At 33.4% G+C, this 23,219-nt stretch overlaps 1 protein-coding gene and 2 long non-coding RNA genes across 3 annotated transcripts; 1 reads left to right on the top strand and 2 right to left on the bottom strand.

Annotated features, from left to right (window-relative positions):
* Positions 1 to 10,069: 10,069 nt before the first annotated feature.
* LOC112741745 (ABC transporter C family member 14) lies at positions 10,070 to 17,153 on the top strand. Its single transcript, XM_025790840.3, has 11 exons — positions 10,070 to 12,490; positions 12,695 to 13,015; positions 13,240 to 13,326; positions 13,449 to 14,057; positions 14,163 to 14,327; positions 14,572 to 14,866; positions 15,055 to 15,269; positions 15,414 to 15,719; positions 15,892 to 15,955; positions 16,069 to 16,308; positions 16,716 to 17,153. The coding sequence occupies exons 1-11, from the start codon at positions 10,394 to 10,396 to the stop codon at positions 16,814 to 16,816; spliced, it is 4,500 nt and encodes a 1,499-aa protein (XP_025646625.1). The 5' UTR covers positions 10,070 to 10,393; the 3' UTR covers positions 16,817 to 17,153.
* Positions 14,406 to 15,234, bottom strand: LOC140178271 (uncharacterized). The gene is made up of 2 exons (XR_011870789.1): positions 14,997 to 15,234; positions 14,406 to 14,914 (listed from the first exon to the last, which is right to left on the bottom strand). It is a non-coding gene; the product is annotated as an uncharacterized lncRNA (long non-coding RNA).
* A 1,062-nt stretch (positions 17,154 to 18,215) lies between the features above and the next one.
* Positions 18,216 to 20,508, bottom strand: LOC140178270 (uncharacterized). Its single transcript, XR_011870788.1, has 4 exons — positions 20,340 to 20,508; positions 20,194 to 20,248; positions 19,977 to 20,105; positions 18,216 to 18,535 (listed from the first exon to the last, which is right to left on the bottom strand). It is a non-coding gene; the product is annotated as an uncharacterized lncRNA (long non-coding RNA).
* Between the last annotated feature and the right edge of the window lie 2,711 nt (positions 20,509 to 23,219).

The raw sequence follows: 23,219 nt of genomic DNA, 5'->3' as shown, positions 1-23,219 counted from the left end.
GTAAATTTCTATAATAATTCTTGAGATTCACAAAATTATCCAATTTGATATAAAAGATTTTAATTTTATTATAGTAGTCTTCTAGATTCACCTTACCATAATAGTTCTTAATGTTGTAAAATAAATAAAAAATATATAAAATAAAGATGTATGAATAGAAGACTCTAATATTAATATAATTAGCTCAATAGAAATTGTTCATATATTTATAAGTAGTAACAAAAAAAAAGAGAGAAAAAAATTATTTGTAGAGAATAAAAAAAAGAATGTTTTTAGTAATATAAAGAGAGAGGATTTTATTGATTGTTATTGCTGTGTATTGTATGTAAGGCTATAGAGCCTTATTTATAACTATACAAATTCAACTTTTATTAAAGTTAGTCTACCTAATAATCTAAACTCTCTCTTAAAAACTTCAGTCGCCTATATCATAAATGGGCATCCATTTGTCATCCTTATCATAACATTTAAGCATATTTTTTACGATAAGTCACCCGATTAAATGTTGATGTAGCTACAGTGTGCCACGCTGGCACTTACCAAAACGACGCGTTTGGTGTTAAACATGATGAAAAATGGTTTGCATTCAAACACACTCACTCATCTTTCTTCCTCATTTCCACTTCTTCTTCAACTTTTCTTCATCAATAACACCACTATTATAGGATTAGGATTCTGGAGGTTTCTTCTTTGCAACAACCTCAGTTAATTAACATCGTAGGTCTGAGTTTGATTATCTGACTCTCCTATAGAAAAGGACGGTTCCGCCATTATCGTTTACAATGAAAGCATGTTTTTTTTTTTAAATTATTACAACGAGTTATCTTTTGTTTTTTGTTATAATGGTAGTATGAATACCCAAGTTATATCTATTTGTATAGTTTTGGTTATATTTGGTAAAGAAGCCAAGTAGTATTAATATTTTCAATTTTTACAATCATCTCAGTGCTAGAATATTCAATATATATCCAAGGAAAGCAGCAATCCTTCCTCGATCTAATGCAGATATCATAATCCTCAATCCAAATTCAAGCTTTGAGATATCAACAAAATCATACCACTCCAAACTTGACATAAATGTGTAAGGCAGAAAGAAATGAAAGATACTTATTTTTACTATAACACGGTCCCTCATGAAATTGAAGTTAATCAAATTCACAGTAACAACATTAGTGTTAAGATTCGTTGCGATTCTCTATCTGCTAGGATTTTTAGTTTTTTCTGGTAGGTTGGAGTTTAGGCTCTATTTTGTTCAATAGACCAGGGGTGGGTTAATGGATTGAGATATGGTTGATGAAAATGTTGTTTAGGTTTGCGACGTGGGAGTTTTTCAATAGATTAAAATGTTGTTCTTTTCTGTTGGAGTTTGAACTTTGAAGTAATGCGTGGGGATTTTTTTCAGATGAATGAGTTATTGGACATCATGTATCATCATGGAGCAATTTTAAAAAAAATGAAAGAGAAGGATTATTCGACTACAGTACTCTCACCACTCTTCATTGATCTTAAGAAAGGAGGAAGAATGACAAGAAAAGGAGGAAGAAGCATCAGAAATTATCATAAACAAGCTTTGGGAGGGAGCAAAAAAGGTTAAGGTTAAATAGAAATGGAGGGAACAAATTAGATATAAATTAGAATCTGGCCAGCTAAGCTAGTCATTATAGGCGCCAGCATGGCACATTGTAGCTATGTTAGCAATGAAACAAGTGATTTATCGCCGAAAATATGTCTAGAGATTATTATGATATCCGGAGACCGCATGGCACATTGTAGCCATGTTAGCAATGAAACAAGTGATTTATTGCCGAAAATATGTCTAGAGATTATTATGATATCCGGAGACCACTATATAGTGAAATTGAAATTTTGAGTATCAAATTGGTTAATTCCGTAAATTTCAAAAATTATTATAAAAATTTACTCCTAAAATTAAAAAAAAAATATCTGAATTTTGATTTGAGTTTATTCACTTTTTATAATTTGCTTTCAAGGTATTTTATTTTTAATTTTTTAAAATGTATAAATTTATTTTTAACAAATTCTTTTTTAACTTTTTTCTTAAAATACATTTTTAGCATAAAAAAAAAAGCAAAAACAGAGAAAACAGAAAATTAAATAAACATATAAATATTATAATATTATTATATTATATATAATACGAATGTCTAGTTTGGTGATGCCTGTGCATCAAACACCAGACCAATTTAATATCAAATATGGCAACTCAAATTGCCGTTAAAAGTTATATGTAACAAGGATATAATGCGCTAATAAATTATAACTCAAATGGCATAGTTTTCTTTGAGAAAAAAAAATACACATAATAAATTTATATTTTGTCAAAAAAAAATTTATTTTGAATTTAATGCTCTTAGCATATCTGATAATAACTACTTATCATGGATATTAGATGTTAAAATTTATCTTGACTTAATGGGTCATGAAGACACTAAGAAAGTATCACTAAAAGATGGTGATACTTTCTCAAACCCGTTATGAATGGACATATTTGCACCTACATGATTTTAAACCGATAAATGAATATAATTCCGCAATATTCTGAATCATCTTATCTTATGAATGAAATTATGTGATAAAAATATAACTGATAACGATATGTTAGAAGAAACTTATTTGATTTTTTATGTTTCAAATGTGCTCTTGCAGTAGCAATATTGAGAAAAAAGATTTACAAAATATTTTAAATTAATTGGTTGTCTCCTTGTTGTTGAACAAAATAATGAATTGTTCATGAAAAATCATGAAATACGTTTAGCTGGTACTGTTCCATTTCTTGAAACAAATGCGATAAATTATAACTCTAAAAGTGATAAATGCAAGATTTTGGTAAAAAGAATCAAATTTATTCGAACAGGAACAAGAATAATAATACTGTGTATTTCTAAAAACTAAAAACAAAAGAACAAAAAAAAAAAAGATTTTGAATAATTTGAATTTAACAAGAATCACTTATCCTTTTATAGAAATAAGAAAAATTTTCAACAAAAAATGCTTCATCAAAAATGGGATAATCATGAAAGAAACAATAGACAAAATAAGAAAACAGAAATAAATACTTTTGTTGTAGCGATAAGGACTATTGGTCATGTACCTTTAGTATCCCATTCTCCAAGACACTTAATTGATTTTTACCAAATATTTTTAAAGAAAGATGATAAACAAATGGTAGTAAATTTTGTTTTAAAAGATACTGTTAAAAATGACGTTACTCAATACGAAGTATTTAATTTTTTGAGAATCCTCAAAAAAATATAAATCATTAATAAAAAATTTAATAGTTGAGTTTATCTTTTTCTAAACTTATTATGTCATGAAATAATATAATAAATTTTTTGTTGAATTTTATTTTCTATGTATTTGAATGGAAAGTTTGATATATTTAAATATAATATTCAATAAAATATTTATATTTATGTTTTTATTAAGAATTTTAAAAATATTAAACCGTATCTCAAATTCTTTCAAAATAAAATAAAAGAAAATGGTATATGTATTGTTCAGAAATACGATTTTGCTTTTCACACACTTTTATTTGTTTTATTTCATTTTTCTATCACATATATAAAAATTTTGAAATTTTTTTATATTATGATCTTATTATTATTGTTGTTTGACTTTAAAGAAAATAGTAAGAACATATAATAAAGATATTTGTTTTGTGGATAGTACAAGTTCGCATACCATTTTTAAAAGTAATATTTATTTTACTTATCTTATTTCTAAAGAAGAATGTGTTAATACTATTATTGACTCAGGCAATATGATTGAAAGCTCCCAAAGAGCTATTATTTTGTTTTTTGGAGGAACAAAATTCATATGAAACAATGCATTATTGTCTACTAATGCATTATTGTCTCCAATGGGCTCGTTTGGGAAGCTTCAAAAGTAACTTGTTTTTAGCTTTTGACTTATAAAAAGTAGTAGTATTAATGTCTGGTACAATTTTCAAAATCAAATTGCGGCTTTCTAAGAAACTATTTAGGAGCTTATACAGAAGTTAAAAAAAATGACTTCTTTCATAATACTTCTACTTTTTATCATATTTCTATAAAATAAGCACTTTTAAAGCTAAAAATTCAAACACAAAATAACTTATTTATAAGCTACTTTTAATATAATCATTTAGAGTAAAGTATCGTTTTTATCCCCAACGTTTAGGGTAAGTCTTATTTGTGTCCCTAATGTTTAATTCGTCATATTTGTATCCTTAACGTTTATAAAAGTGATTCAATGTTATCCTACTATCAATTATACTAACAAATCAGATTATATTTTTCAATTATTCTCACTTGGATGTATTCATTATCAATTAGGTCTTACTTGGATGTGTTCGATTTTAATATTATACCCACTATTTGTGTTTAGATTTAATTATGTTCCTAGAAAAGTGAATTATGTAAATGTTGTAGGAATTAGTTTCAACATTTGATGAGTTATTTTTCGGAGTAGATCATCGATTCTATCCCAGATATTTGTATTCTAACTTCAAGAAGAGATTTTTAAAACTCAAACTAAAACACTCATGATGTGTAATTGACGGTAGGATAACATTGAATCACTTTTACAAACGTTAGGGATACAAATAGGACGATTTAAACGTTAGGGACACAAATAGGATTTACCCCAAACGTTGGGGACAAAAATGATACTTTACTCTAATCATTTATTATTTAAGTTATTTTTTCAAAAAGAGCTTAATTAAGCTGTTGCATTATTGTCTCCAACAAATTTATTGAGTTTTAAAGATATTAGTCGAAATAGATATCATAAGGGAAATGATGAGTAATTATACATCACAAACGGTGATTCAAATAAGAAAGTTATATTGAAAAAATTAGGATAGATTTAGTTAATTTCATGTCAATTTCTCTCTAGTTTTAGTTTCTAATCTTGTTTTAGTTTAGTTTTATTTACATTTTCTTGTTCTTCTATCTTAGATCATTAACTTTTTCTTATTAGTTCTTATTTATATTATTTTAGCTTATGAACTCTTGTTGAATTTGCAAATTTTCTTTAATGAATTTGATGTTTTATATTTTTTGTTGCTTATTGGAGTTGTTGTTATTATTACTTTCTTGAATTGAGTAGCTGTAGATTTTACAAATTCTTGCCATTTATGAAGTTCTATGTTTATGCACTTGTTAGATATTTGATAAAATGCTTGAATTAGTTATAGAGTATATTTTTTTTCTTGGCTTGGGGTTGAGAAATTAGGTGACTTTGCGTTATTGATGATATCCAATATTGATTGTTAATTATTTAGAATTGTTAATTAATCTTGTTTCTATTGACACTAATCTTTTACTAATTCAATCATGAAGTTGGTTAGAACTTATGGATTAGAATTAATTATGTCTACTTGATTTTTCTCGATGTATAGAGATTGACAAAGTGGGATCAACTTTTCATAATTGTCATGTTTATGATAAATGATAAAAATAGTGATCATTAACCCTCAATTCCTGTCAAAATCTTTTTAGCATTTGAATTTACTTTCTCTTCTTTAGTTAATTAGCTTAATCACTCCTAATTTAATTTCTTGCTATTTACATTTCTTGTTTATTGCGCTCAAAACCCCGATTTCCCCTCTAGCTAATAATTGAGCACCCGATTGCAATTCTTAGAGAGAACGACTAGGGATTAAACTCCTGGTTATTTGTTTTGAAATTTGTGACATCTTTCTACTAAACTTTAAAGAGCGTTGAATTCTGATTTAGAGCTACGACGAATCTTGTGCTTTAACTTGTGAAAATTTTTAAGCCGGTGTTTAGCGCTTCGTCAAGTTGCCTGATGTATTTTCTAATACTAAAAGGATAACTAAATCATATATGTTAGCTAAAAATGCTCCAATTTAAATTAATGTTCCAGTTTGATAAATGGTCACAAAAACAAATGCATGCCAGAAGCGTGGTAGACCTGTCAGTTCCAAAGACAAATTTTCGAAAAAGAAAAGAGGTAAATACTATTCCCATTGAAAAAGATAAAGACACAGTAAAGACATCTATGGTTGTCCAAAACTCTAATGTAATTTTAACGTCAGAAGATGTTTAGCTACCTAAAAGTTCAGAAAATTATGAAAACGATAAGATCTTGATCAATTATATTTTTATGGGAGAAAAATAGAACCTAAATGAGACAATTGTGAATGAAATATTTGCATATCACGTGACACTTCACATCATACTTAAAAATGAGGATCTTGAACCAAGAACAGTTGAAAAATGTCGATATAAAAATGATTGGCTAAAATGGAAAGAAGCTATGAAAATAGAATTAGATTCACTTATAAAACGTAAAGTCTTTGGACCTATAGTTCGTATACCAAAAGATGTAAAACCTATTAGATACAAATGGATATTTGTGAGAAAACGAAATGAGAAAAATGAAGTTGTACGCTACAAAGCTAGACTTGTCGCACATGGGTTTTCACAAAGACCTGGAATCGATTATGAAGAAACATACTCCTCTGTGGTGGATGCAATTACATTGTGTTATCTAATCAATTTATCTGCATACTATAAGTTTGATATGCATCTAATGGATATGGTGACAGCTTATTTATACGGATCATTAGATCGTGATATCTATATGAAAGTTTTTGAAGGACTTAAAATATCTAAACCATCTAATAAATACTCTTAGGGGTTATATTCAGTCATATTGCAAAGGTCTTTATATGGTCTAAAGTAATCTGGACAAATGTGGTATAATCGTCTTACTAAGTATCTGACGAAAAAGGAATTCAAGAATAACGATATATGTCCATGTGTTTTCATAAAAAAATTTGCATTTGGATTTGTTATAATTGTTGTGTATGTTGATGATTTAAATATCATTGAAACTCGTAAAGACATTCCAACAATTATAAAAGCTCTAAAAGAATAGTTTGAGATGAAAGATCTCGAAAAGAGTAAATTTTATCTTGGCCTGCAGATCAAACATACAAATAAAGGGATCTTTACTCATCAAAAAACTTACACAAAAAAATATTAAAGAAATTCTATATGGATAAGTCACATCTATTAAGTACAACAATGATTGTAAGATCTTTGGATATGAAAAATTAGTATTTCCGTCCTAAAGAAGAAAACAAAAAAATTCTTGGTCCTGAAGTATCATATCTCAGTGCCATTGGAGCACTAATATATCTTGCTAATAATACACAACCTGATATATCATGCGCTGTAAATTTATTAGTAAGATATAGTTCATCTTCAACCAAAAGACATTGGAATGGTATCAAACAAATTTTTCGATATCTTCACAAAACAATTGATATGGGACTATTTTATCCATATGAATAGTCACAATTAGTTGGTTATGCAGATGTAGATATTTAATTGATCCACACAAAGGCAGATATCAAACTGGATATCTATTCACATATGGTGATATAGTTATATCATGGAGGTCCACAAAATAGACTATAGCAGCAACATCATCTAATCATGTTGAAATACTTGTGATACATGAAGCAAGTCGTGAATGTTTCTGGTTTAGAGGTTTGACTCAATACATTGAATCGTCGTGTGAACTATCTAATAAGAAAATAGCTCAAACTATTTTGTATGAAGATAATGCAGCATGCATTGCTCAATTTAAAGGTGAATACATCAAAGATGATAAAACAAAACATATTTCTCCAAAATTCTTCTTCACTCATGACTTTCAAAATTAAGGAACAATCGAAGTTCAACAGATTCGTTCAAGTGATAATTTGGCAAATTATTCACAAAGTCATTTCCAACATTCTCCTTTAAAAGATTGGTGCACCAGATCGAAATGCATCGATTTCGAGATTTTAAGTGATGTTACTAACCTGAGGAGAGATTATATTCTTTTTTTTAATTAGGCTTTTGTCTTTATTGGATTTTTTTACAAGATTTTTAACGAAACAATTCTCATCACAAAAGGATATTATATTCTTTTTCTTTCACTAATTTTTTTTTTTGGTAAAATTTTAACGAGGCATATCTAAATAGACATATAAATAGGAGTGTTATAATATTATTATATTATATATGATGTGAATGTCAAGTTTGGTGATGCCTGAGGCATCAAACTAAACCAACTTAATATCAAGAGTAAAGTATCGTTTTTGTCCCTAACGTTTGAGGTAAGTTCTAAAGTTAACCCTATTTAAGTCCCTAACGTTTTAAAATTGACTCAATGTTGTCCTGCCGTTAGGGATCTGTTAACAGAATTGACGGCGGTATAAAATTGAGACGATTTTAAAATGTTAGGAACTTAAATAGGACGAAAACGTTGAGGACAAAAATAATACATAGAAATAAATTTTAATTTTATCCTTCACTAATATCAATCTTTTACAGTACATAGTTATTCAATTATTTTTTAATTACATTTAAGTAAATTATACTTAATCACATTACTTTGATTCTAAATAAATTTATTTTTTATAATTACTCTTAAAGATTTTTACTCGTCATGAAATATTTGGAGAATGACTAGAATCGTATTATTTTATTATATATGTATCTTTTTTTCCCAATATGTACTAGTCATTATACAAACATTTTATGATGAGTAAAAATTTTTAAGAGTAAAATTATAAAAAAAATAAATTTATTTAAAACAAAAGCTATGTGATTAAGTATAATTTACTTAGATGTGATTAAAAAATAATTGAATAACTATGTACCGTAAAAAATTGATATTATTGAAGGATAAAATTAAAATTTATTTTTATGTATCATTTTTGTCCCTCAACGTTTTTGTCCTATTTAAGTCCCTAACGTTTTAAAATCGTCTCAATTTTGTCTTACCGTTAATTTTGTTAACAAATCCTAACGGCAGGACAACATTGAGTCAATTTTAAAACGTTAGGAATTTAAATAGCACGATTTAGACATTAGAAACAACATTAAAACTTACTCCAAACATTAAAGACAAAAACGATACTTTACTCTAATATCAAATATGGCAACTCAAATTGCCAAAAGCCATATGTAACAATAACATAATGCATAAAAAAAACAGTGTTTCAATAGCAATACAAAAAGCTACGTGACCTTGCCTTATATAATAATATATATGTATATTACAGTGAGTATATTATGGAGAATATGTTATAAAATCTCAATTATAATAAAATAAAAATATTAAAAAATATTAATAAAAATATTTTATTTTCTCTATTTTATTTTTATATATACTTCTCTTATCTATTTATTTATTTTACAACAATATACACGCAATTACGGAAGAGCCATAAATGGCTCAAAAACAAGTGAATGTAAAGTTGAAGTAAACTTGGTGGAAATTGACGACATAACACATGACCCATGACGTGTGCTTCTGCAAATTTGGCTATTTGTCTTCTTAATTAGGTTTCACACATATTGACATTATGGTCGGATGCACAAATTGATAAGGATATATCCATCTTTGATGCAAAAAAAAAAAAAAATAATAATAATAATAATAATAATAATAATTAAAATATCAATTTAATTATTAAAATTTTTTGATATTGTAATTTTAAATAATTCAATTAATTTTAAAAAGTTATTCTGAATTAGATGATTTTACAATTCAAAGCATATTAGGAATGCATCAATAAAACTTTAGAAGGTCGATCAAATTTTTATTCTAATCTCTAACAGTGCATCAAGATTTCTGATTAACATTTGAATCTCCCGTGCTTTGCAGGTTTATTTTTCCAAAACATGTCTAATTCAAAGGTTTCACCACCATGGTTATGGCTTCAGACTTTCGTATATAAATCTTTTCCCTGAGTATTATTCTTATCATAATTCTAAATTTTAAAAATATTTTATATAATTATCATTGTAAATTATTATTACATCAATAAAAATATTTCTATTATCTAAAATCTCACATATACTATACAATACTATGCACTATTATATATTTGCAACAAGGTGCTTATTATTATATGCCCAGCTCCTGATTACAATATTGATTAATATAATTGCATAATAATCATATAAAATATTTTTATATAACTACATGATGATGATTAGTATTAGTATTAGTATTAGTATTTTCACTATATTGTACTTCTAGATGCGTGACTCGCATGGAGTTTATTTTATTCAACTAAATGATCCCACCCTTCAAGCAAGCCGCATTGAAAATCAATTCATTTTCACACACATAGCTTAATACATCAACATTCCCCACAAACACAAACACAGTTTCATACTCCTCCAACCTTGTTCCACACCTCTTAATTTGTTCATCAATCATAACAGCAATCCTTTTTCATCATCATGATGTATGAAAAAACTAAAAAGTTATGTCCAACTCTTCATAACCAACCTTGAGTTATATTTATATATGTAACTCTTCATATTGAAGCATAATATACCAACCCCATATTTGGAACATGTCTTCTAGTTCTTCTTCTTGGCTTACTTCATCTTCTTGTTCACCTCTATCAGTGGATTCATCTTCTCCTACTTCACAACTTGTAGCTCAATGGTTGAGGTTCATATTCCTATCACCATGTCCTCAGAGACTTCTTCTTTCTGCCATTGATCTCATCTTCTTGATCACCCTCTTAGCCTTTGCAGCTCAAAAGATCTATTCTAGATTCAGTTCTAATGCCAACTCTGGCTCCACAATAACCAAGCCTCTTTTGCAGGACAAAGATTCAGATTACAAGGTTACCTTGTGGTTCAAACTACCCCTTTTGGTGACATCACTCTTGGCTCTGACTTACACTGTTCTAAGCATCTTGGCCTTCACTCAAAGCAATCTTGCCTCATGGAGACAGATAGAGGCCCTCTTTCGCCTCGCGCAAGCGATAACCAACATAGTGATAGTGATTCTGATGGTACATGAGAAGAAGTTCAAAGCTCCAAAGCACCCTTTGTCACTAAGATTCTATTGGATTGCAAACTTTGTTGCTGCTTTCCTTTTTGCCACTTCGGCCATTATTCGATTAGTAAGTGTTGAGGAATCGAGTTTGGAGGCTAATTTGAGAGTGGATGATGTGTTTTCTTTCATCAATCTTGCAGTTTCTTTGTTCCTTTTGGTAATAGCAATCAAAGGGTCATCAGGGATTGATGCTATAAGAATTTCTGATGTGATTGAAAGTTCAAGAACATGGCTTTCCAATGACAGGACTACGAGTCTTTATGGCAATGCTTCTTTGTTCTCCAAAACAGTGTGGCTTTGGATGAATCCTTTGCTCAACAAAGGGTACACAACACCACTCAAACTCCAAGATGTTCCAACGCTTCCTCTCGAGTTTCGGGCTGAAAGGATGTCAGAGCTTTTCCAAGAATATTGGCCAAAGCCAGAGGAAAACTCCAAGCACCCTGTTGGATTCACCCTGCTAAGATGCTTCTGGAAACACATAGCATTCACCGGCTTCCTCGCAGTTGTTCGGCTCGCTGTTATGTACATCGGTCCAATGCTTATTCAGAGCTTTGTAGATTTCACATCAAAGGCTAATCCTTCTCCCTATGAAGGACTTGTCCTGATTTCGATCCTGCTTGTGGCAAAATCAATTGAAGTCCTCAGTGTTCATCAATTCAACTTCCACTCTCAGAAACTCGGCATGCTTATTCGTTCCAGCATCATTACTTCAGTTTACAAGAAGGGTCTAAGATTATCTAGCACTGCAAGGCAGGCTCATGGAACTGGCCAGATTGTGAATCATATGGCTGTTGATGCTCAACAGCTATCTGATTTGATGCTTCAGCTTCATCCTATTTGGTTAATGCCATTGCAAGTTGCAGCGGCGTTGGCCTTAATTTACACCTATGTTGGCTTGTCTGCAGTTGCAGCCCTGCTTGGAACTGCTGTGGTATTTGTTTTCACTCTGATTCGGACCAAGAAAAGCAACAGTTTCCAGTTCAGGATCATGATGAGCCGTGACTTGAGGATGAAGGCAATTAATGAGCTTCTCAACAACATGCGTGTCATCAAGTTTCAAGCATGGGAGGATTACTTCGGCAACAAGATTCGCCAATTTCGCCAAGCTGAGCACGGTTGGATTGGCAAGTTCTTGTATTATTTTGCTGTCAACATGGCAATTCTCTCCACTGCTCCTCTCTTGGTCACGGTTCTTACCTTTGGAACCGCCACGTTTCTTGGGATTCCTCTTAATGCTGGAACTGTTTTCACCATAACTTCTGTGATCAAGATTCTGCAGGAGCCGGTTAGGACTTTCCCTCAGGCTCTTATGTTGATTTCTCAGGCTATGGTTTCTCTAGGGAGGTTGGATGAGTTCATGATGAGTAAGGAAAGGGATGAGAATGCAGTGCAAAGAGATGATAAATGCGAAAGCGACATAGCCGTGGAGATGAAAGATGCGAAATTCTCTTGGGATGATGAGGAAGGGAATGAGGCTCTGAAGGTTGAAGAGCTGGAGATTAGGAGAGGGGACCATGCTGCAGTTGTTGGAACTGTTGGCTCAGGAAAATCTTCGTTGTTGGCTTCTGTGTTGGGGGAAATGTACAAAATTTCAGGAAAGGTATAATAATTTTTTTATGGAATCAAAAGTTATTGGTTTCTTCATTTCTTGTTCATTTCTAGAGAACAGTTTTCTTTTATGATGATATTTCAAATTCATACTAATTTATGTGGCCAAAATTGGTTTAAGCATTCATCTGTACTAGAATTAGAATAAGCTTTATTGGTTCTTAATGGATATACGATTTTCTCATCCAAATTTTAGGTCAGAGTTTGTGGGACAGTTGCATATGTAGCACAAACATCATGGATTCAGAATGCAACCATCCAGGAAAACATATTGTTTGGACTACCAATGAACCAGAAGAAATACAAAGAAGTCATAAGAGTGTGCTGCCTGGACAAGGATCTAGAAATGATGGAGCATGGAGACCAGACTGAGATAGGAGAAAGGGGTATTAACCTCAGCGGCGGCCAGAAGCAACGAGTGCAACTCGCCAGAGCTGTGTACCAAGATTGTGACATCTATCTCCTTGATGATATATTCAGTGCTGTTGATGCCCAAACAGGATCATTCATTTTCAAGGTATGTACTAAGTTATACAAATTTTATTTAGTGTTTGAGAGAACAAATTTTATTTAGTGTGTGTTTGGATTGGCGTTTATGGCACACTAATTTAGCTGTGACAGCAAGTAGCATAGGCGCATGTACATATACACACATAAAAAAAATCACATATAACTAGTTCAGAACAATGAAGTAGTTTTCCATGATGAAGGTGCTTATCTTTTTTCTCTAATTTGTTGCAGGAATGTGTTATGGGAGCTCTTAGACATAAGACCATTTTACTAGTAACTCACCAAGTTGATTTCCTGCATAATGTTGACTCTATAATGGTAAGTATGTACTCAATTTTTTATAGACTTGTGTGTGTGTTTTCCTGTTAATTTCTCAATTCAATTACACCTGAATTAGTCCTTTCAACTAAGAATTTTTCTTGTCTGATTCCAATATCAAGGTGATGCGAGACGGGAGAATTGTGCAAAGTGGAAAGTATGATGAACTTCTCAAAGCTGGCCTGGATTTTGGTGCACTTGTGGCTGCTCATGAAAGTGCTATGGAGATTACAGAAACTGGTGATGGGTTTAGCCAGTCTCCAAAGTTGGCTCGCATTCCTTCGAAGGAAAAGGAAAGCGCAGGCGAAAAGCAATCTCAAGAGCAATCTAAGTCTGATAAGGGTTCATCAAAGCTCATTGAAGAGGAGGAGAGGGAAACTGGCCAAGTCAATCTCCGAGTATACAAACATTATTTCACTGAAGCATTTGGATGGTGGGGAGTAGCACTCATGCTGGCAATGTCTTTAGCATGGATCATAGCCTTCTTGGCTGGTGACTACTGGCTAGCATTTGCAACTTCAGAAGCTTATACTGTTCCTTCTTTCATTTTCATTATTGTGTATGCTGCCATAGCAGCAGTTTCATGCATAGTAGTGATGATCAGGTCATTCTTATTTACATATTGGGGTCTAAAGACATCTCAAAGCTTCTTCATTGGTATGCTTGATAGCATTCTGCATGCACCAATGTCATTCTTTGACACCACTCCTTCTGGCAGAATCTTAAGTCGTGTAAGTCTTACTATGCGTTTGTTTCGATTTTAAAATAAGCTTTTAAGATAATAATATTTGGACTAACATTTTTTGTTTACCTTCTGCTTCTGTTGAATTATTTAGGTATCTACTGATCTACTTTGGGTTGATATATCAATTCCATTGTTAGTAAGCTTTGTGATGGTGTCATACTTCTCATTAATCAGCATCATCATTGTCACATGCCAAAATGCTTGGGAGACTGTCTTCCTCTTAATTCCATTGTTTTGGCTGAATAATTGGTACCGGGTATGTATATGATGCTATGTGCCTACTCATGCTTAAATTGTAGCCTCTACAATATTATGATCCATACCCTCTGCATTGTTCCAGATAACATTGGATATTCAAGAATATTAATTGATTCAACCATTAATATGAGATCTTTATGCACACTTGGAGCACAGGCCTATGGCATTTGAAATTACAAGTAAAAACTAAAAAGAAAAAATATGTGGTGCATTTTTAACTGTCTTTTTATACTGGTATGCAGAAATATTACATTGCATCTTCTCGGGAACTGACTCGCCTTGATTCTATCACGAAAGCTCCGGTTATCCATCACTTCTCAGAGACCATTTCCGGTGTTATGACGATCCGGGGCTTCAGGAAACAGGGAGCATTCTGTCAAGAAAATCTTGACAGGGTAAATGCAAGTCTCAGAATGGATTTCCACAACAATGGAGCAAACGAATGGCTCGGTTTTCGCTTGGACTTTACAGGAGTGGTTTTCCTTTGCATTGCCACTGTTTTCATGATCTTTCTGCCAAGTGCTATTATTAGGCCAGGTACACTACTTTTCATGAAACTTCTTTGCTAAGCATCATAATTGGTCCCTATTCCAAACAAATACAGGAAATGAACAATGGCTTTTCTAGATTTATGAGATCTTATGCATATATTTGGATAAAAAGTTACCTTCAGAGTAGTGACCAAGAATTGTTTCAAAACTGATGACGTTATCTTGCTGTTGCAGAATATGTTGGTTTATCTCTATCCTATGGCTTGGCTCTCAGTAGTCTCTTATCATTCACCATAAGCATGACTTGTTCTGTTGAGAATAAAATGGTTTCAGTTGAGAGGATAAAGCAGTTTACCAACCTTCCATCAGAAGCTCCATGGACAATCCCTGAGAGGACTCCTCCTCAGGATTGGCCTAGTCATGGCAACATTGAGTTAGATAACTTGCAGGTAATTATAGTCACAAAAGAATAAGTGCATATTGTTTGCAAACCAAAGTAACATCAGAATCTAACCAATCAAAGTTGAGGATACTAAGCAGCATGATTGTTTAATGTGTATGTAATCTTCTTTATTATTGTATTGTTTAAACAGGTTAGGTATAGGTCAAATACTCCTCTAGTTCTCAAGGGAGTATCACTCACTATTCAAGGAGGAGAGAAGATTGGTGTTGTTGGCCGTACAGGGAGTGGGAAATCAACCCTCATCCAGGTGCTATTTAGGCTGATTGAGCCTTCAGCTGGAAAAATAATCATTGATGGAATCAACATTTGCAATGTGGGGCTTCATGATCTGAGGTCTAGATTCGGAATCATTCCCCAAGAGCCAGTTCTCTTTCAAGGAACTGTAAGAAGCAACATTGATCCCCTTGGATTGTATTCAGATGAAGAAATTTGGAAGGTAACTTTTTGAGTTAATATCCAATATATGGCAATGTGCATCATAAGAGAGAAAACTATAGGAATGAGTTTAATTACTATGCAGTTTACACTATCATCTAACTAGATGACTATGTTCTTAAGGCTTTTGAGACACAGGATCATTTAATCCAACTAATAACTTGTTGCTGTAGAGTCTCGAGCGCTGCCAATTGAAAGATGCAGTGACTGCAAAGCCTGAAAAACTTGAGGCTTCAGGTATGAACTCCTCTCTCCATAATCCCTTTCAATAGTTTAATTCATTGTGACTGAAAACTATTGTAGTCTTACCAATTTTGAGCTTATTTCACTTTTTCTTCACTATTTCATAGTGGTTGATGGAGGAGACAATTGGAGTGTGGGGCAAAGGCAGTTACTTTGCTTGGGAAGGATCATGCTCAAACACAGCAGGATACTATTCATGGATGAGGCAACGGCATCTGTTGATTCACAAACTGATGCTGTGATACAGAAGATCATCCGTGAGGACTTCGCGGATCGAACAATTATCAGTATTGCTCACAGAATACCAACAGTCATGGATTGTGACAGGGTTTTGGTCATAGATGCAGGTATGAGTAAGGACTTGTATCTTTTATGCTTTGTGCACAAGTAACTAAACAACAAAAGCAGACATAAGAGCATGCATTGTTTCCTGATTTCATTTTCTGTTTCCAGCTTATTTGGAAATCTTTTACCTTGTTTTCTGGATTTTTTTGAAGAAAAATGTCAAAAGAAAATATGGGTCTAAATCTGATTCCTTCTTTAAATACGGAAAACAAGAAACAACATGAAAATCATAAGGTAGCATTTTCTAGAAACCAAACAAGTCATAGTGTGTTGTTTTCACCGATATTTTTGTATACATAGAAAAAACTGGCTACAAGCTGCTGTAGAGTGTAGAATACAATTTTTGCTCGTTCCTATAAATACTTAAGCCTTGTACAAGGTAATCAAATTCAAAACTTATTTTTGACAGGTTATGCAAAGGAATTTGACAAACCATCACGTTTGCTAGAAAGGCCAACAGTTTTTGGAGCATTGGTAAAGGAATATTCCAATAGAGCTTCAGAAGTATAATCCTCTATAGCTATCTGCAGCAGATGCTTGAACCTTTGCTGCTACAGCTTTTGATTCTAACTCTGAACAAACGTCGAACATCATTCGGGCAATAAAATTGCCACCAAGCTGCACCAACTTCAAAGACATCAATCTGCAGCACAACATTATGTGGTAGATCAGATATTCTTTTGGAGGTTTTTATGTCACTTATGTTTTTGTAGTTGCAATAAGAATAATTTTTGTAACATAAACTTTCCTATTATTGGGTTACATAAAAATTGAGAGTAAATGGTAAAATTGATCTCTAAAGATCACTTGTTATCTAAATTGATCATCAAAAAATTTTTTAATCAAATTCATTCTTCGAAGATTTTAAGTTAGTCATGTTAGTCTTTTATCATTTTCATTGCTAATGGCATTAGAGTTTGTTGATGTGGCACGATAAGTGACATCACAACACACACCTGGTAGTCCAAATTAGCGGCTAATATAATAAATTTATGAAATTAAATCAAATAATTTCCAAATTGAAAATTTTCAATGTCTTAAGATCCCCTTCATTTAGGTTTTGATTTGATCTAATTTTATAAACTTATAATGTTAGCAACTAATTAAGACTCTTAGGTGTGTGTTGTAATATCACCTAACATGTAATATCAACAAATGTTGACGCTATTAACAAAGGAAGTGACAGAAGGACCAACGTGATTAACGTAAAATCTTTTAAGGACGAATTTAATTAAAAAAATTTTCAGAGGCCAATTTAAAAAACAAGTGATATTTTAGGAACGAATTTGACTATTTACTCTATTGAATGGCGGAAGTTTATGGCTATGACATATGAAGAATAAAGAGTATGTAAGTTGTTTACAAGGATGGGACATTGAGACAGAGATACAAAATTGTGTTTGACAGATAAGACATAGATCCAGAGACACTAAATTAGTGTATTTTGTGTTCATCCTGACAAGAAAGATACAAAGATACTAACAAGAGACACAACTTATTTTTCATTTTTTCTTTCATTATTCTTGTTAATTTTTCATAATTATATTTTTATTATTATATATTTTTTCTCAAATTTTTTAATAAAAAAATGAGAATAAATTAGACTTTTCTAATTTGTTCTAGTTTATCACCAAATAGAATATAAAAACACTAAATTTTGTGTCTTCTGTCCTTTAGTCAGTGTTTGTTTTATCAATAAGTTGAGACATAGACACAGTGTAACACCCTACCACACAAAGCTTTACGCTTAAGTCGTAAAACAGAGGTGATGTGGTATTACGACCTCTAAAATAAAATAAGTACATATAATAGCAGAAGAGTTATAATATACTAGGAGCCTTGAAGGATAGGGGAAATAAAAATCGCGAGATAAAAGCGCAACGCTCAAGGAACGAGTTAACTTGCATGCTAAGAAAACCGTAACTGTCAAACATAAGATAACAGAAGTAGGAATAGAGTGCCAAAGATACAAAATAACAAGCTCCTAACTCAGCCTGCGAAGTCAAGACTGGCCGGAGAATATTTACACATATATACATACATATCCAAAACCCAAAAGTACATACACACAATCCTGCCTCTCCATAAACCTCTAAGAGGATCAAAAAGAATAAGTCATGCGGAGAGAAATCTAAGTACATATATATACATCATAACATAACAAAATATCCCAGTAACAACTCCGCTTCAAGAGTCCAGACGCCTAACGAGATGCCTCTCGACCTGCATCTGAAAAATAACAACATAGTATGGAATGAGAACCGGAGGTTCTCAGTATGGTAAAGGTGCCACACACATAATATATAAGGTCCTGGGAATGCCAGAGGCAATCCTAGAACGCCGACACTCAGATTGTAGAGCTTAAAGTATTAAACAGAAGCCATAAAAGGTGGTTTCCTAAAAATATTTAATCCTAACTTAACTTAACCTTAAATCTAAGTCCTATACTGCCATTCCTCCATACCTCCAATTCCATCATGCATTTTCACAGACAAATAAACAGATAAAGGCAAACACAAGAAAGTTACAACTACTGCAGGTAACAAATACACATTTAGCATGGCAAATACAGATAGGCACACCCAATTAGAGCACAAGCAAGTAATTCAAGTAATATGCATATGATGCATGCCTGTCCTATGGCTGATGAGGCTCATCTGTCGGTTACCCAGCCAACCCGACAAGTCTGAATTGTCCTTAGACGGTCCCCCGACGTGCATCCCCAAGAGTCTATGCATAGATTTTTCTCAAATAATCAATATTGCTCAATGGGGGTAACATTCCCGGGAATTTATATAGTGCCCGGTCACACTTACGTCGTAGGGTCAACAGAGTATCGAGTTTTCAACCTGGTACACGTGGTGGCAAGCCACGGCACTTAATCCAGGGAATCTCGTATCTCAGATTATTCAAATTCATAAGCCATATAAATAATTCAATTAAAATTCATCAACATCCACATCATTCTCAATCACATCTCATTCATCATTATATGTCAATCATATTCAATCATTATCCTTCATTATCACACCTCTCATTCCGTCCATCAATAGTTCCAATTCAAAACATAATTCATTCTTTTCCAAATGAACTAAACTTAAAACATGCTCATTTTCTTAATAACTCAAAATCAAACCATATAACCTTTAAATCTAAATCTTTTTAGATAATCATATAAACAAAATCTCTAATTTTTATAAAATTTCGGCAGCATCTCCTCTAAAACTCAGACTTTGCCACCCTATTCGGGTCCAAACCTGTATTCTTTTCAATTCAACATACCCTTTCTCATCATCATAACAACCACCACAATAAATCTACCTCAAATCAACAATTAAACTCATACAACATTCAAATCCAACAACCAAAATTCAACTAAGAATCATAGTTCACAAATCCTAGGCTTTTAACACAAAATACCTCAAATCAATAATTCACCAAATCATTAGTTAATCAACAATAACATTCAACCATAATTCTCTCCAAATTAACATAACAACATTCACCATCCAAAATTAAAAACTAATTATCCAATAAACTTCAACCAAATATATTCATCGATAAATTACTAAACATTAAACATACACCTGCATTCCAACTTATCCAATGGTCATCTAGCCTAAGTTTTCACAGAACATTATATATTAAATGCAAGAAACCTAAACCATACCTTAGCCGATTTCCACGTAACGACCAAAGCTATTTATTCAAAACCAAAACAGCCCCTCAAAACTCAACTAATCCGCTTCCTCCAAGTTCCAGTATTCACAATTTCAAGCTCCAATTATTTATTTTCAACCTAATACACATTCATAATACATATATACCCAATTTAATACTCAAAGCTCAAATTTAATGAAAATAAAATAGAATTATCGTATCCTCACCTTACCCAAGCTTCACATAAGCAAGAGTGAACGTTTTTCTCAAGCTAATTGGATCCTAAAACATCAAAAATCAAAGAAATTCAACATTCCCACTTAAAATTCGAAAATTGGGGGAAATGGGAGGCTGAAGTGGAATATCAAGTTACCTATGAAATTGTTCCGGTAGAAACGTAGAGCTCGACGCGGTGAACGCGTGGCCGCAAACGGTGCGACGATTGGAGCTCGAACGGAGGAATTACGGGATTTGGAAATTTGCCGTAAAGGTTCGGCGTTCCTTTCCTCTCCCTGGAGCTCAGCTGCATCCTTGAGGAAATGAGGGAAAAAGAGCCCGTGGCTCTTTTTAATGGGCTGGTCCGGTTGGACCGATAGCCCGGTTCGGATTCGGTTCAACCGGTTCGGTCCTTTCGGTCCAATTTTGGACCGTTTTCTTCGAAATTAGTGTCAAAATTCTCGTTTCGATGAGCTCTACCCTAATTTAATATAGCATTCACATTTCTAATCCTCCTTATTAAAAACTAATTTATTGACTAATTATCTACTAATTTAACCGGGGTTTACATCCTACCCACCTAATAAAGAATTTTGCCCTCAAAATTCAAATATAGTTACCTGAAAAGAGATGTGGATAGTCCTTTCGCATATCTGATTCGAGTTCCCAGGTATGTTCCTCGATACCAGCTCGTCTCCAAGCTACTTTTACCAATGATACTTCCCTTCCTCGTAATCGTTTAACACTGGTGTCATCAATCCTCACCGGAATTACTGGGAGTGTTAGATCTTCTCTCACTTGGATTGGTTCTGGTTCTAGAACATGACTTGCATCAGGAGTATACTTCCGAAGCTGTGATACATGAAATACATCGTGCAAATTCGAAAGGTATGGCGGTAAGGCAATTCTATAAGCCACTGGTCCAATTCTCTTCAGAATCTCAAACGGTCCAATATAACGGGGATTCAGTTTCTTGGTCTTAATAGCTCTTCCCACTCCAGTGGTTGGTGTTACTTTCAGAAAAACATGTTCTCCTTCCTCAAATTCCAAAGGCTTTCGCCTCTGATCAGCATAACTTTTCTGGCGGCTCTGGGCTATAAGCATTCGATTACGAATCTTCTTTATCTGCTCAGTCGTTTCGGCTATCATCTCAGGCCCTAATAAACTCCTTTCTCCAGTTTCATACCAACACAACGGAGACTGACATTTCCTGCCATATAGAGCCTCATATGGAGCCATTCCAATGCTCGCATGATAGCTATTATTATAAGCAAACTCTACTAATGGCATATACCGGTCCCAGCTCGCCGGTTGGTCCAAAACACAAGCTCTTAGCATATCTTCCAAGGTCTGAATAGTTCTTTCTGACTGACCATCTGTCTGAGGGTGATACGCAGTACTCAAGCTTAACTGAGTCCCAAATGCACGCTGAAAAGCTCCCCAGAACCTTGATGTGAAACGAGGATCTCTGTCAGATATGATAGTAGAAGGCACACCATGCAACCTGACAATCTCTTTGATATACATTCGAGCCAATTCCTCCATTGTGCAACTTATTCGGATAGGAAGAAAGTGAGCTGATTTTGTCAGTCGATCCACAACCACCCAAATAGCGTCACAACCAGATCGGGTTCTAGGCAAACCTATCACAAAATCCATTGCGATACTCTCCCATTTCCATTGTGGAATCTCCAAAGGCTGAAGGGTCCCTGATGGTCTCTGATGCTCAATCTTAACCTTCTGACACGTTAAACATTTAGATACATGCAATGCCACATCATTCTTCATACCTGGCCACCAGAACATCGCTTTCAGATCCTGATACATTTTAGTGCTCCCTGGGTGAATTGAAAACCCGCTCTTGTGAGCTTCCTTCAAGATACTTTGTCGTAGGTCTCCAACATCAGGCACAATAATCCGGTTCTTGAACCTCCATAAACCATCCTGACCTTTTGACATTCTCCACTGTTTTCCCTGTTCAACTGCTGGTAATACCTTACGTAACGCTTCACTATCTTGATGAGCCTTCAGAAGTTCTGATTTAAAATCACTAGAAATTTGCAACTGACTCAAACACAGGATTCCAGATTCTTCTCTAACTCCCAAATTCAAACCTTGGAATGCCTTCAGTAACTCTTCCTCCCGTAGCATCATCCAAGCTGCATATAAAGACTTCCGACTCAAAGCGTCCGCCACAACGTTCGCTTTTCCTGGATGATAATTCAATTCAAAATCATAATCTTTCAGAAGCTCCATCCACCTCCTCTGACGCATATTCAACTCTTTCTGCTCAAAAAGATACTTCAAACTCTTATGGTCTGAGAAAACATGAAACTTAACGCCATAGAGGTAGTGCCTCCAAATCTTTAAAGCAAACACAACAGCAGCAAGTTCTAAATCATGTGTCGGGTAGTTCATCTCATGCGGCCTTAACTGCCGTGAGGCGTATGCTACAACATTCTGGTGCTGCATCAGAACACACCCCAACCCTTTCAGAGATGCATCACAATACACTTCAAACGGTTCACTTGGTTCAGGTAATACCAATACAGGTGCAGTAGTCAACTTGTGCTTCAATGCCTGGAAGCTCTCTTCACATAAAAGGTATGATTTTACAATTCTACCTCTCCTTTCTGTTGCGGTTCTACACTTCGAGTTGGAGGAAGCTGCTTTGAGTAGAATTGCCGGAGAAAGTCGCTAAATTGCCGGAATGGCGTCTGTGGTGCGAGGTTGCATTTTAGAAAGAACCCAATTTAAAAGTTATCTTCTTAACCCAGAATGCATTTTGACCTAATCAAAGCCCAATTTGAGTTGAATATATGAAAACCCTAGCAATAAATCCCCAACCTCTCAATCTTTCTCACTTTTACGATTTACAATCCACGTTACCTCCATCTCCAAGCTCCATGACTCCATTTTCACTTCTCTTAATCTCACTTTTCTCTACCTCTGAACTCTGAAATCGACCAAAATTACTGCCGTTTGTTTGTGTGGCATGCTGTTTGTGGGTGTCGCTGAGGATTGGTGATGTGGTTGG

Source organism: Arachis hypogaea, chromosome 14 (assembly GCF_003086295.3).
Source record: "Arachis hypogaea cultivar Tifrunner chromosome 14, arahy.Tifrunner.gnm2.J5K5, whole genome shotgun sequence".
Taxonomy (NCBI): Eukaryota; Viridiplantae; Streptophyta; class Magnoliopsida; order Fabales; family Fabaceae; genus Arachis; species Arachis hypogaea.
The sequence above is the reverse complement of the archived record's forward strand: the minus strand, read 5'-3'. Positions and strand labels throughout refer to the sequence as shown.

Excerpts from the sequence above, each read along its gene's own strand:
- LOC112741745 (XM_025790840.3), top strand. The coding sequence starts at position 10,394 with ATGTCTTCTAGTTCTTCTTCTTGGCTTACTTCATCTTCTTGTTCACCT. Across the intron at positions 15,270-15,413 it reads TTGAGTTAGATAACTTGCAG|GTTAGGTATAGGTCAAATAC; the intron begins GTAATTATAGTC and ends TTGTTTAAACAG. Across the intron at positions 16,309-16,715 it reads GGTTTTGGTCATAGATGCAG|GTTATGCAAAGGAATTTGAC; the intron begins GTATGAGTAAGG and ends TATTTTTGACAG.